General features: G+C 36.5%; 1 protein-coding gene across 4 annotated transcripts in view; it reads left to right on the top strand.

Moving 5' to 3' along the window:
* Nucleotides 1–16,107, top strand: part of ARHGAP24 (Rho GTPase activating protein 24) — a 654,088-nt gene that overhangs the window by 627,444 nt on the left and 10,537 nt on the right. For all 4 annotated transcript variants that reach the window (XM_006885250.1, XM_006885252.1, XM_006885251.1 and 1 more), the window contains 2 exons: nt 2,219–2,340; nt 11,670–12,747. In XM_006885250.1, coding sequence (XP_006885312.1) covers nt 2,219–2,340; nt 11,670–12,747 — 1,200 coding nt within the window. The remainder of the gene's footprint in view (nt 1–2,218; nt 2,341–11,669; nt 12,748–16,107) is intronic.

The following is a 16,107-nucleotide window of genomic DNA, read 5'->3' as shown; positions in this document are numbered from 1 at the left end:
AGTTTAAAAGCAGTATTTTTTTAAGGCGTTATGATTATCATAAGAGTTCCGAATGAGGGTTGCAGAGTGGAGTATACTTGGGGTGCGGGTGAGGGGGGGAATTGTATACCAATGAAGGAGTTTTTCTTTTGCCTTTCAAGGAGAAGAGCAAACTGGGGGTGGGGGCGGTGGGCAGGGAGAAAAGTGCAACAATGAATGATTGGAAATCCAAAATCTCTATGAATGTACATTGACCTTAATAAAAAAAAATCCACTAAGTGTACCAGTTATTTTAATATATGAAGTTAGAAGAAAAAAAAAAGAGCAATATTGTTTCAAAACCAAGATGTACCTGATCCAAACCAGAGTATTTTCAAATGCTTAATATGCATGGAAAAGTTTAGTAATAAAGAAGGCATGGCAGAACTGATGCTTTTGAGTTGTGATTTTCGAGAAGAGTGTTGAATATCTCATGGACTGTGAAAAGGAGAAACACATCTATCTTGAAAGAAGTGCAACTATCATGCTTCTTAGAGACAAGCTTGGGGAAACTTTGTCTATTTGGGCAATGTTATCAGGAGGAACTAGTCCTTGAAAAAAGATTATCATGCTGTGAAAGGTAGAGAATAAGTGAAGGAGAGTACAACAACAAAGTGACTGTGACAGTGAGCTCAAATATGTGGGAGATTATAAGGAGGGTTCATGGTAGGGCAAGTTTCTGACCTGTTGATCTTCATGTTGGTATTAGTCATAGTTGACTTGATGCTATTTAAAACAACAACTAATTGATGCCATTCAGTAGCTTTTCGTTTTTTTGTTTTAATATGTATCTGCTTCTTTAATTACTCCTAAGTATATTTTTTTTTAAATTTAGGTTGTTTATTTTTCATTTCAATGAACATCTACAGAGATTTTGGGATTCCATTCATTCATTGTTGCACCCTTCTCCCTGCACAAACCCTCCCCCCCCATTTGCTCCTCTCCTTGAAAAGCAAAAGAAAAACTCCCTCATTGGTACACATTCCCCCCACACACAGCTTTTAGTTTTTAACAATTAATAAATTTAAAAATTGTTTTTGTAGTTTTATATAAATATAACTTAGTTTTTAATTTAAATATATTTTATATGTTCTTTGAATAGATTATTCATATGATACTTAGAAATATGTTTATATTGTTGGCTTCCATTGAGTCAACTCCAATTCATATTTGGATAACAAACTGAAACATTACCCAACTCTTGTTCATCTTCATAATCTCTTTTGTGCTATTGTTGTAGTTATTGTGTCAATGCATCAGTCCATCTCATTAAGAGTCTTTCACTCCTTCATTTTCCCTACCGTTTTTCAAGTTTGAGATCTTTATCCAAAGACTGATCTGTCCTGATTATATGCCTAAAATATGTAAGAGGACATTTTACCATTCTTGCTTCTAAGGATAAACAGGATATACTTCTTACAGGGCATGTTTATCTGTTTTTTTCAATGTTGTTGTTGTTGTTGCTAGGTGCTGTCAAGTCGTAGACAACTCATAGCAACCCTATGAACAAAAGGCCTGAGCACTGTTTGTACATAGAGTTTCCAGAGGCAAGCCATTTCGGAAGTGGATGTCTCTCCTGCTTCCAGGCTTGTTTTAATCGGGAAACTCCAGCAAACACTGTCCACCATGGGTAACCATTACCACATTTGGCACATCAGTGTCCCAGTTTTTTTTAATAGACCATGATATATTAAATATTCTTCACCAATGTACTTTACAAGTAATTCAAAGGCATTATTTTTTCTCCTCTCCTTATTAATTATCTCTCTATTTCTCTTATACACAGATACACACACAATCAATTCTTCCTCTCTAAAATAAAGGATGGTTCCAGATGATCTTTACAATCCTTAAATATGAATACAAATGTAATGCTGTATTGAGGCTTTATAAATGAATTCATGTTCTTGGCTTCCAAGTTCATATTAGCATTATTCAAATAGAGTGTTTATTCTCGTGATGGTCAAAACCCAAGTTTTCCAGGCTTGAAGTGATATTTTATATGACCCCTTAAATTTAGGCCTTTTAATAACTTGCCATAATTTTTGTCCCATATTTGAGTGTTGTTAGACTTTCTAAATAATACTATTCTTCTAAATCTCCCTTGAACATCATGCCAGTTCATATATCTCCCAGTGATCTGTTTTTTAATAACATATTTTCTCTTATCTTGTTCTTTTCATATTCTTACAATGAACAGATTCTTGGATGAAGTACAGTCCTATTCGGGAGTTAACAAAATGAGTGTGCAGAACTTGGCAACTGTCTTTGGCCCTAATATCCTACGCCCTAAAGTGGAAGATCCTTTGACCATCATGGAAGGTAAATAAATGATTATGGAACATCCTCTCCATAGAAGAATCATCTGATAAGCCTCTGAACAATAGATAAATCCATAGCAGTTACATTTAATAACTCAGTTTCCTTAAGTGTAAAATCTTCTCTCTGGCAGTATTTTTCTTTAATTTACCAAATATTTTTCAAATGATTCGTGGTAGGGATCTGGAAAGGTAATGGTGGGCATGGTTCAATGGTGATTAATTTTATAAATCATAATGAATGAGAATGATTGCATAAAACACACTGTGATGAAGAATAGTGTGAAACACAGTGTACAAGAACTTTGTAAGCAAACCAACATAAAATACAAAATTTTAAAAAATGATTCCTTGGTAGTCTTATAAGAATAAAAGAAATTTACACAAATCATTCCTAAAATATTCTATTTGAAATGGAAAACTCTATCTCATATGGTGAGGCGAATACAGTCATCAGAAAATTAAAAATTATTTTCAATTGATATGGTTTCTTAAAAATTTTTGGTATTAATTTTTTGGGAGGGGTTCAGAAATATGAACCTCTATAAAGCAGTGCTGCCTACTTATATATGAACTTAAACATGAAAGAACTCTTGGTTTCCAAAGTAGAAGGTGTTCTTGATTTTTTCTATAGCAAACCACCACTTATGTTTGTTTGTAGCAGCCTCATTGTCTGGGCACTCTTTGTACTTTTAGTTATTGCTTGCAACACTATTTTTTTTTTCTAATTAACCTAATTAAACATTTATTAATTTAATATATGAGAGAGAAGGAGAAATAATAATTATTTCTAGTTTTACTCACTTTACTTCGTCTGGAATAAAATCTATCACTCAACTTTTGTTGGTGATAGGTGCTGTCGAGTCAAGTACAACTCATAGCATCCCCATGAACAAAAGATCTGAACCCTGTTCTACCCTGCACCATCCTCACACTTCCTGACACACAAGAGCCCATTGCAGCAGTTTTACTCACTTTATTTGGTCTGTAATCACTCAATTATGTTGATTTTATTCTCTGACAATGTCCCCTAATTGAAAGGTCTAAGATTTTGACTTCCACTTAAATTTCCATAATTTTGCTCTGTCACAAGTAAATCTAAATAACAATTTTAAATTGTAATATGATGGGGACTGGAGGGGGCAGGAATGACGCCTTTGAGCTGTGATGTTGGAGAAGAGCACTGAACATCCCATGGACAACCAAGAGAACAAATAAATATATCTTGGAAAGAATGCAGTTGGCGTGCTCTTTGGAGGCATGAATGATGAAGGTTTAGCTTCACATACTTTGGCCATGTTCTAGAAGTTGCTATTCCTTGGAGAAGGAAGAAGGAGACTGTCAATCAGGTGGATTGACACAGTGACTGCTGCAGTGGGCTTTTGTGTGCCAGGAAGTGTGAGGATTGCACACTTGTTTTTTTTATGAACACATCTTTTGTTCATAGGGCTCTGAGGTGTACTTGACTCGACAGCACCTAACAACGACAACAACAACAGGATGAAGTCTGGTAAATTTTAGGAAAATATTAATGAGATATTATTTGAATTTTATAATACTCTATCATCTCTTAGAATGAGGTAGGAAAGAAAAGTTAGAAGTCATAGTGGAATTATATAGTGAAACTCACTGTGTTCAGAATGACTTTCTGTTTATGAACCTGAGCTTCTAGACTCTTGCCCTACGTTATACATGTTACTATTAGATGACATCAAGTCAACAATAATGCATAGTGACTCTATGAACAGCAGATTTAAATCTTCCCTTTTTCTACACCATCCTCATGATATGTTCATGATCATTGTTAAAGTCACTGTGTCAACCCATCTTGCTGAAAGTCTTCCTCTTTTTCTCTGACTCTATCTTTTTTGACAATGTCTCTCTTGAAAAACTTGTTCCTTCAGAAAAAATGCAAGAGTAAGTGAAATGAAGTTTCACTGTCTTTGCCTTTAAGGAGCTATCTGACTATTCTGTCTTTAAGACAGATTTGTTTGTTCTTTTGGCAGTCCTTTATATTCGATACCCTTCACCATCACCACAACTCAAAGGTATCAATTCTTTATCTATCTTCTTTAGTCATTGTCCAGCTTTCAAATAGATAGGAAGCTATTAAAAAATACCAAAGAGTAGTTCTTGAGTCAAGTGCATTTAGCCTTTAAACTGACCCCCTTGCTTTTTAGAACTTTGGAGAAGCCCTTGACTGCAGATATCCTAATGCAACACATCTTTTGAATTTTTAGTTGCTGCTAACAGGAGTGCTGGTTACAGCTCTGAGTAAAATGAAATCATTGAGAACTTCAGTCTTTTCTGCATCTTTCACAATGTTGTCTATTAGTGTAGTTGGTGAGGACTTTTGCTTTCTTGATGTTGAAATGTAACCCATAGAAAGCTAGCATCTTTCATGTGCTTTAACCTTTAACATGCTAAAGTTAGTAGGGTGAGCATGACCAAAGGCAGGGAATTTCATCCATCTCATTGGAAGGTGAAAACTCGCTAATAAATAAGGAATTCTAAAGAATTAATGCTATTGGATTGTATTGTTGGTGGAAGCTATTGATTGTAATAAGGATTGTCAAAAGATCAAACAGATTTGACATGATGCTCTTTAGAAGCAAAATGGTGGGACTTCATCTCACATATTTGTGTATGTTTTCAAAAGGGCCAGCACCTGAAGAAAGATACCATGTTAGAAAAGTAGAAGGTCAGTTAGAAAAAGAAGAAACACCTCAATCTAGTTCTGCTATTCATAAGGTCATTAAGAATGTTGATTGATTCAATAGTGCCTAACAACAGTGACAATCATAGCAATGTGTGTTTATCAGGTATCTTCATATTCCTATCAATATGATAAAAACAACATTTCCATTTGTCCTTTGAAAAAGGCATCATCCTGTGAAAAATAGAGAGTTAGAAAGATAATGGCAGTCCTCCAACAAGATGGGATGACACAGTGACTGTAACAACAGGTTTAAGCATATTAGAGATTATGAGAATGGTGTAGACGGGAAAGTTTCAGAGATGTTGTTCGTAGGTCGCCATGAGTCTTAGGCAACTCAGTGGTACCTAATAACAACAATGTTTGCTGTAGAAAGTCAAAGACTGCAGTCTTAAATATGTATTTAATTTCAACATCAAGAAAACAAACATTCTCAACACTGGGCCAAATGGCAGCATGATGATAGAAGAGGAAGAGACTGAGATTGTTAGCTATTTCATTTCAGAACTATAATCAATATTCTTGGCTCTAGCAGTCAAGAAATCAAAAGATAAATTTCACTGGGAAAGACTGCTGTCAGGGACACCTCCAGAGTGCTGAAGAACAATGTCAGTCTAAAACTAAAGTGCAAATACTGCCTGGTGCCACTGTCGTAGAAAGTGATTGACATCAGGGTTGGGGTAAGACTGAGAAAAATAGATATGGATAGACTATGTATACTGAATTGAAACAGCTGAGGGAGAGAATAGTTTAAAAGTGATATATGATAGCATGTTATGATTATCACAGTAATCCAGAATTGAGGTTGCATAGTGGAGTGTATTTGGGGGGTGGTGGCTGGGGCAGGGATGGGGGGATTGTTTACCAACGAAGAAGCTTATCTTTTTCTTTTTTTATCAAATTTTATTAATTTTAATGGACATTTACAAAGATTTTGGGTTTCCATTCATTCATTGCTGCACTATTTTCTCTAGCCCCCTCCCCAGTTCGTTCCTTTTTTTTTCTCCTTGAAAGTCTGTTTTAATTGTCCCATTGCCACAGTGCTTGTCAGAGCCAGTTCTGATTAATCTCCTTTGTCAGTGCGTCCTTTGCCATTCCCTGTCACTCCTCCCTGAGAGAGATTTCACCCTGATTCATAAGGAAAAGGGGATGGCGTATTCTCTTAGCTACTTTCTGCTGAAAAGGGACGCTGTGGGTTTCAGGGTGAAGATCTTCTCTCACTACTCTAAAGGGCCCCTTTGGCAATAGGAAACACATAGACTATTTTGGAATTTAGATGCACTGCTATCAATTGTGCTTAGCTGTACGTTCATATGCTTTTCAAAGAGAGGAACAAACTGGAGGGAGGGGGGGGTAAAGAAAAAAGCACAACAATGAATGAATGAAAATCCACAATCTCTGCAAATGTTCATTAAAATTAATAAAATTAAAAAGAAAAAACCTAACTAAAGTGCGCCTGATCCAGACCATGCTCTTTGCAATTACTTGCTATACATCAGAGTGAATAAGGCTGACAGAAGAGGAATCAATACCTTTGAATTATGGTACTGGAGAAGAGTATTGAATGTACCATGGACTGCCAAGTGAACAAAGAAATCTATCCTGGAGAGGGTAAAACCAAGTTACTCTTTGAAGGCAAGGATTTTGAAGCTCTGTCTCACATATTATGGACATGTATCCAGGAGGCAATAGTCCTTGGAGAAGGACATTATACTTGAAAGTATAGAGGGTCAGCACAGGAGAAGAATACCCTGAAGAAGATGGAGTGACACAGTAACTGGGGGAATGGGAGTTGGGGTATCGAAGTCTGTGAGATTGGCTCAAAATAGGATAGAATTCAGAACTATTGTTCACTGAGTTGCTAGGAGTTGCAGTGAGTTGCTAGGAGTTGCAGTAAACTCAATGGCGTATAATAACATCATTATGGTCTGGACAATATTTAATTCATCAAATTGATACAGTTTAAGTCAAAACAGAAAAGCTTACTATGCATTAGACAATAATGAGATTTTATTGTGAATTCTTGGGAAAAAATAAAGCTTTAGGCAGTGAGAACTGTCAACTTCTATTATAGAAGTTTAGCTGCTGATTGCATCCAATTATAGAAGATACGAGTTCAGATACATTCGAGAAATATATATAAATGCACATTAAACTTTTAGGCTGTCATAAAATTCAGTAAAGCAACTAATTTTAATAACTGCTAATAACAAATCAATTTTTCTATCCATTGTATTCTGAGATATTTTCTATGGCTTATTAAGGCATTGGTTTCTAATTCATACTTTGAAATAGCAAGCAAAATATGATTGAGATCAGACTCTTTAAATCCTAAAGACTCAGCAAGAAAACTACTGGACATAGTTGACCAATTCAGCCAAGCGGCAGTATATAAGACCAACATACAAAAATCAATTGGATTTCTCTACAGTGACAAAGAGAATACAAAACTGGAGCTAAGAAAAACAATACCCTTTGCAATAGTTAATCATAACATTAAATAATTGGGAGTAAGTCTAATCAGAAGCACAAAAGATTTATTCAAAGGAAATTACAAAACATTACTACAAGAAACAAAAAGAGACCTGGAGAAATGGAAGAATATCCCTTGCTCATGGATAGGAAGACTCAATATTGTGAAAATTACTATACTTCCAAAGGCAAATTACACACTCAATGCAATCCCAATACAAATACCAATTCCATTCTTCAATGAGATGGAAAAGGCAATCTCAAATTTCATTTGGAATAGAAAGAGGCCCTCCAAAAGCAAAACACTCCTTAAAAAGAGAAACAAAGTAGAAAGCATCTCATTCCCTGGTTTCAAATCCTACTACACTGCCGTGGTGGTTAAGACAGAGTGGTACTGGTACAATGACAGACACATAGATCAATGGAATACAATTGAGAATCCAAAAATCAGCCCATCTACCTATGGTCAACTGATTTTTGACAAGGAGATGAAATCAGTTAATTGGGGAAATTACAGCCTTTTTAACAAATGGTTTTGGCAAAATTGGAAAATGTCTGTAGAAAACTTCAAGCAAGATCCACATCTCATTCTATGTACAAAAACCAACTCAAAGTGGATCAAGGACCTAGAACTAAAACTAAGGACTATAAACTTCATTAGAGAAGAGCTTGGAAGAACTCTAGAAGCTCTAATCCAAAACATAAACAGTCTTCCAAGCATCCTGGAAAACCTACAACCAGGAAAGGGTAAATAGATGTATGGGATCTTCTAAGGTTAAAATGTCTATGCACATCCAAAAACTTCTCAACAGGGTAAAAGAGGAAGTCACAGACTGGGGGAAAAATATTTGGTAGTCACCTGTTTGATAAGGGTCTTATATCTAGAATTTGTAAAATACTCAAGCACCACAAGAAGATATGGATTGAAGCGCAATGTCAAGAAAACAAAGATTCTTACCACTGGAACGATTGGCAGCATCATGATAGATAATGAAGATACTGAGATTGTTAATAGCTTCAGCTTGCATGGCTCCATAATTAAACTCTTGCTAAGGATGATAGAAGAAGAATAGATGCCTTTGAATTGGAGTGATAAAGAGGTGAGTTGAACATACTGTGGACTGCCAGGAGAACAAACAAATCTCCTGGAGAGGATGAAACCAAGCTGTTCCCTAGAAGCAAAGATTTTGAAACTCTGTCACACATATTTTGGGCATGTGGTCAAGAAGGACCAGTTCTTGGAGAAAGACATCATGCTTGTAATGGTATATCATGCTTGGAAGGGTGGAGGGACAATGTGGGAAAGGAAGACCCAGGATGAGATGGATTGATTCACTGACTGAAAAAAATGGTATTAGGTCTATCAAAGATGATGAGATTGGCTCAGGATAGGGCTATGTTCAGAGCTAAAGTATAAGGGGTTGTTAAGAGTTTCAGGCAACTTGAGGACACATAACAAAACAGTAGCAACAATAAAACATACTTTAAATTACATTATCCCTGTCCCAAGATAAATTTGACTCTACATTTCTATATATAGGTCTCTTTTGTTTTTACCCCATCAGTTCCTTTGATGTGTATAGTTTTTTTACTAAATTTGAAGACTTTAGCCATTATTTATTCAAGTATTCTCTTTGTCTCTTCTTTATCTCCTAAGATTACCATTATTTATGTATGTGTGTTATGCTTGATGGTACTGAACAATACCAACAAAGAACAGATCTGAGAATCTGTTCATTTTTATTCCTGTTTCTCAGAGTGACTATCAATTGATCTACCTTCAAGCATACTGGTTCTTTATTAAGGCTGATTAATTTTCATTTTTATCATTGTACTTTTTAATTTCAGAAATTTTATTTGATTCTTTTTTATAAACTCTGTCTCCTTATTGCTATTTATACTTTTGTGAGAAATTGATGTTTTACTTGTTTCCTTCAGTTCTTTAGTAATGATTCCCTTATGCTATTTTGACACATTATAGTAACTAATTGAAAGTCTTTGTCTGCTTAATCCCACATCTGGACTTCTTCAAAGTCAATTTCTACACAGTGGGTTTTTTTCCCCTTTTTTTGTGTTGTTTGCTCTAAGATTTGAGAAGTTGACATTTAAATAATAAAATAACATGAGAGATTTATAAATCAGAATTTACCCCTCTGGAAAATTTGTAGTTTTTTGCTGTTTGTTGCCATTGTTAGTTTGTTTAAAGACTTTTAAATGTAATTAATTCTTGAAAATTTATATTGTATGTAGGAGTGGCCACAACACACAATATAGGCTTGTCTAGGTTAATACTGAGCTAATCATTGGACAGAAATTTACTTAAATGCCTGAAACCAATTAAGTCTCCCTGGTCCTTGTCAAGGACATTTGTGTATGTTTTCAGAGCAAACCACACAGCCAAAAAGTTTGCAACTTTTCCTTGGATTTAAGTTCCTTCTTTTGCAGAACCTCAAAGTTAATTTAAAAAATGAGAGCTTAGAATTTTCTTGATTGCCCCTAAATATGTAAACAGCCCAAGATACCCAAACAAACCCTAAATATGCATGTATTCTTCTAAATTCCTAGAAATATACTAGAGTTTTTCAAAGTCCCTTGTGTATACTTTATTCTCCAGATTTTCTTTTTTATGAATTTTGTATAGCTTATTGTTTGCTCCAACTGATGGTCAAAGCTTCAAGCATCTCTGAAGTTAAACAGAAATGGTGTTGCTTGTTTTTGACAAATGCCTCTGGGAGAAATGCTGATCACACAAGCAAAGTTCCTAGTCAGATCAAACAAAGATAAGCCTTGAGAGTAGGATCTTCCAGAGAACCATTCCACAGGGACATAAAAACGATTATGTGAGATCTGGGCTTTGACGAAGTTCCAGTTTTGACTTTTCCATTTCGATGACTGATAGTTGACTGGCTTCTACTGTGATATAGGAAAGGGATTTTCAAAGCTTCTACAAAGCTGAGGAAAAGGCAGTGAGAATAAGGCAAGTTAAAATCCTACGTAATCTTACTGAGAGTTAGCTGATTTTTTCTCAAATAGTAGTACTCTCTGGTTTACTAGAAACTTTAGCTAATTTCCAGAGTCCTCAAAAATTGAGTGTGAAAACTTTTGTCACTCTTTTCATTACTTTTTGAGGAGAGGATGTTTAGAGTTTGTTAATCAATCATTTTGGATGTTAAAACATAAAATTCTATAAGTTGTTGAATTATGGTCAAATGCAATTTAGAACTTCATTGTCTTGCAACATTAGAAAGATAAGTCATATATCACCTAAAGGTTGTGTAGGGTCTTCTTTAGACCAAATACAAGTACACATTGCAATCAAGCTGATGACAACTCATAGAGATAACCACAAGGCATGATGTTATGTACCATCTAGTCACAACTGACCGATAGCTGACCTTCCAGAGAGTTTTCAGAGGCAGCTAATCACACAGGAGATTGAACTGGTGGATTTGAACCACATGTCTTTAGAATTCCAGCATAGCTTCTTAATACTAGACCACCAGAGCTTCTTATGGAACATAGTAGAATATAATAATCCATATAGATTCCAAGGCTTTAAGTCTTTACAGGAGTAGTGTGCTTCATCTTTGATTTGCTGAAAAGCCAGTGGATTCAAACCAAGGATTTTTGACTCATAGTCAAATGCATTAGCCACAGGGCCATTGTTTGTTTTATGTAGAGGTCTCATTAAAGGACTTTGATGATTTGCATGATTACCTTCTGAGGATATTCCCCCCCCCATAATTAAATGTCAAACTTGCAAGAAATATTGTATAGTGATTAAGATTCTAGTGATTAGAACTAAAGTTTGGAAGAAACGATGGCTGAAAATTCCCCACATTTATGTATCTGCTCCTTAATTATCTTTTAGCTTTGGTCAAGTTTCTTAACTTTTATAGGGCAATGATAATAGCAACAACTATCCATGAAATTGTTTTAAAATACAAATAAGCTAGCAAAATTATTTGGCAAAGTTCATGGAAAATAATAAATACACAAGAAATTTAGCTTCAGTCTATGGGTCAGCACTGCTAAGTGTCATGCTTTATGTGTACCTAAAAGTGGTTCTTTGCTAATTGAATTCAAAGTGGAAAATAAACCAAAGCTTCTTGCTCATTAATGCTTTGTTTCTTATGTTCTTTCAGGCACTGTGGTGGTACAGCAGTTGATGTCAATGATGATTAGCAAACACGATTGCCTCTTCCCGAAAGATGTGGAACTCCAAAGCAAGCCTCAAGATGGAGTGGGCAACAACAACAATGAAATACAGAAGAAAGCAACCATGGGTCAGTTACAGAATAAGGAAAATAATAATACCAAAGACAGCCCTGGCAGGCAATGTTCTTGGGACAAGTCAGAATCCCCGCAGAGGTGTGGTGTGGACAATGGATCTCCCACGGCTTTATCAGGCAGCAAAACCAACAGCCCACGGAATAGTGTTCACAAGCTGGATGTCTCTAGGAGTCCTCCTCTCATGGTCAAAAAGAACCCAGCTTTCAATAAGGGCAGTGGAATAGTCACAAATGGGTCCTTCAGCAGTAGTAATGCAGAATGTCTGGAGAAAACCCAAACCACCCCCAATGGGAGCTTGCAAGCCAGAAGGAACTCTTCATTGAAGGGATCTGGTACCAAGATGGGCACCCACAGTGTGCAAAATGGAACAGTACGCATGGGCATTTTGAACACGGATACTCTTGGGAACCCCATGAATGGTCGCGGCATGAGCTGGTTGCCCAATGGGTATGTGACTCTAAGGGACAATAAGCAGAAAGATCAAGCAGGAGAGTCCAGCCAGCACAACAGGCTCTCTACTTATGATAACGTCCATCAGCAGTTCTCCATGATGAACGTTGATGACAAGCAGAGTGTCGACAGTGCCACGTGGTCTACTTCTTCTTGCGAAATCTCCCTCCCTGAGAACTCCAATTCCTGTCGTTCCTCCACAACTACTTGCCCAGAACAAGACTTTTATGGTGGAAACTTTGAGGACCCTGTTTTAGATGGTCCACCACAGGACGATCTTTCCCACCCTGGAGACTATGAAAACAAAAGTGACCGAAGGAGTGTGGGAGGTAGAAGTAGTCGTGCCACCAGCAGCAGTGACAACAGTGAGACATTTGTTGGTAACAACACTAGCAACCACAGTGCCCTGCACAGCTTAGTTTCAAGCCTGAAACAAGAAATGACCAAACAGAAGATAGAATATGAGTCCAGGATAAAGAGGTGAGGAAAATCTGGAGCTTGTACCTGCCAAAGAAGGTATCTTAGCTTTCTAATGAGGGACAAGATGCCTTAGAGATTATGATGGCTCTGAAATTATAAAGGGTCAAGTTCAAATCCTAGTTTCACCATATGTAAGTAATGAGCAGGAGGTTCACTTTAGGAAAACTCTTTCTCTGTAGTTCTTGATTTCTCATAAAGTAGCTTAGGCCTGGGGAGTTGTGCTGCTAACCCCAAAGCTATGCTTCTATGCTGGTTCAAATGCACCAGCTGTCCTGAGCTGTCCTCTCAAGCAATTTACAGCCTCAGAAAACCCGTGGAAGATCAGCTATGAGTTGGTTCCTACTAGACACCAGTAAGAGTGAGTATTTAACTCACAAGCTTTTAAGAATTCAGTGACCTCTGTTTGGCACAGAGAAAATATTTTTAAGGTTATATTTTGCTGTTAGTAGAAAGGGAGGAGCTATGAAGAGATGAATAGAGAATGAGGAGTTTGTTAATCTCCACTGATAAAAGGAGGATTAAATTAGCATAAAAATAGATTAAATGAGAATGAAAATGGCTGTGTTGAATAAACCTTGAAAAACAATGTAGCCAGCATGGAAGTGGAGTCATCTGACCTCCCCTAACTCCACAGATGGGCTATTAGCAATATCAATAGCAAAATAAACTAATTCCTATAATAAGAAACACTACCCACACTCCTACAGGATATTTGGTGTACCTGAACTTCCAGAAAGGCACAGCTTTTGAGCTAGCAGAGCAACTCCTTATGGAGATTCTAGATGGATATATATATATATATATATATATATATATATATATATATTCTTTAATTTATAATGGGGTTGCTTTCTCTGACATAAACCAAATATCTCAAGTCTTTCATTAATATTGCTTATTATTTTTCTTATCAATCTCTTTAGAAATACTGTATTTCTCTTTGGTAGTTGAAACATTATATAGTTGCAAAAACCTGCATTGCAATCCCAAAGGGACATGGTTTGAAGCTGCTCCACTGGAGAATAATGGGCCATCTCCTCCCAATTAACTGCTTCTGAAAACCTGCTGGAGAGTCAGCTTTGGTACTCTGTAGTACACAGCAATAACTTATGTGTAGTTTGTTGTTGTTGTATTATGCCATTGAGATGCTTGAAACTCATAGTGACTCTATGTACAGTGCTCTAAGCACTGCTCTATCCTGAGCCAACCTTATTGTCTCTGACACACCTACCCCTTTTTCTCCAGTCACTGAATCAATTCATCTCATCAGTGTTCTTTTTTGGGTGCAAAATCCAATGTCATAGCTCATAGACCACATAGAACTACAGAGCCTTACTGGGGAATTCAAAAGTTTATAATACAGATTAATTACAGAATACAGTCAAGATAGCTCCTGAAACGTGCATGCAGCCACCTCAGTCTTGAGACTTCAGGCCTGTATTCCCAAGTCCTCAGTCCTGCCAATATTGGCTTCCCACTCCTTGTTGTCAAAAAGTTGCAGTTCCTCCTCAAGGTCCCGTCTCATGTCAGGTCTTCAGTTTGGACATAGGTATTGTTCCATAGGTGTAGCTGGAGTAGCAAAGGTGTCCTCCATTGTCTTGCTTTCTCTTCAATGGCACCAGAAGATCTGTCTCAGAGGCTAGAGCTTCTGATTTTATTGGCAAGTCTGGCCAATCCCTTTGTAGATTGTTGAGACTGGCCAATCCGCTTGTGAATTATCTAACATGCGACATAGCAAAGTCAATTAATGGCTAGAAAAGGCATATAGAAAGATAAACTCCATACCTTCCAATAGTTTCCAAGAGGCTGTAAATCACAGAGGAGGAGATTACTCTATATATCCCACTGAGCTGCTGGTGGGATTTGAATCACCAGGAGAGGCAGTACTTCTGGTTTAGCAGCACAATTTGCTACAGACTAAGCCACTAGAGCTTCCTAATATAAGACGTACTGCAACAAAAAACCAAAAGTACAGTTTGTTGTAACTCAAATAAAAAAAAATGGAGTCTGCATTACATTTAATAATTACTTCCTTTGAAAGTAGTTTTAATAGGATCACTCAGTGAAAACTTGATTGGAATTTTTTTATATAATTTTGGATGATGGGAGACTTAAATAGGAAGATACATGTTATCAATGTACAGGGTTACTCTACTCTTTGCATATTCTTTTTCAAAACTCTAGCAATGAAATGCTAAATCCCTGCTGATGCATGATGATAAATGAGCACTTAGTAACGGGAAACATGTCTTTCAGGACAAGGGATAACAATGTAAAGTTTTTAAGAATGGAAAGCATTCAGAATTACTGCAGATACGCTCATACATTATAGAGAATTTTATTGCTACATATACACTGAGATCCATGATATATTTCAGAAATGTCAATAAAATAATAGACTTCCAGCAACTTGGTGGTGGACCTTTTCAATGAAAAAAAAAAAAAAAAGGCAAAAAGTCTCCCATAATTAGGGCAGGTGTAGAGTAGACCTAGGGTGAGACATGAAGCACAGAAATACAAGGCAGCAACTGTTTCAATTAATTTTCAATTATTCTGTTTAGAGTTATACATTTCTCTTAGAAAGTTTTTTTTAACTGAAGCCCAAAAGTGTTTAGATGATATTATGTGCCATCAAGTTGCAATCAACTCATTGCTGATCCTTTAGCGGGTTTTCAAATGATAGAATTTCACTATTTCTTTCTTTGCTTAGTCATTGATTGATATATACAGTAAGATCTATGAAAGCTGAATGATGTATAGGTACTTCAAGGAAGAAACCTCAAGTATTTTTCATAAACAAACAATTGAAAAAATTATATGATTTCACCCTGTTAAAAGCAAAATACTGGCAAGATAAGGAATAACAAAGCTATGCCATCAGGTTCTGGTTCTCACAATTTTCACCATATAGAGTCCCTTTATTGTTGTTGCTGTGTCCTTTTGAGTTGGATCTGACCTATAGTTGGCTCTTCTATGGCTTCCAGACATAATAAATCACCTGGGAGATTGCCCACCTTTTCCCTACAGAATATCTGGTGGATTTGAACCACACACCTTTGCATTAGCAGTGCAATTCCTTACCACTAAGGTACGTAGGTGATGTTAAACATCATGTGCTTAACTCCTAATCTAGAAGTTCCTATGTAGTGATACTTTGGAATACAGAACTGACATGGCAGTCTGCTTCTGAAAAGTTACAGCTTTGAAAAACCCTAAGGAACATTTCTGCTCTTTACCTCTGAGCTGTCATAAGTCGGCATCAACTCTATTGCTACTAACAAAAAATACACTAACCTCCAAAATTGCTGTTGAATCGCATCTGACTCTAAGCAATACATGCAAACAAATTTGTATGTATAT

Source organism: Elephantulus edwardii, unplaced genomic scaffold (genome assembly GCF_000299155.1).
Source record: "Elephantulus edwardii isolate Elephantulus edwardi_28Jun2011 unplaced genomic scaffold, EleEdw1.0 scaffold00042, whole genome shotgun sequence".
Taxonomy (NCBI): domain Eukaryota; kingdom Metazoa; phylum Chordata; class Mammalia; order Macroscelidea; family Macroscelididae; genus Elephantulus; species Elephantulus edwardii.
Note: the sequence above shows the minus strand (reverse complement) of the source record. Positions and strands in the feature narration are given on the sequence as shown.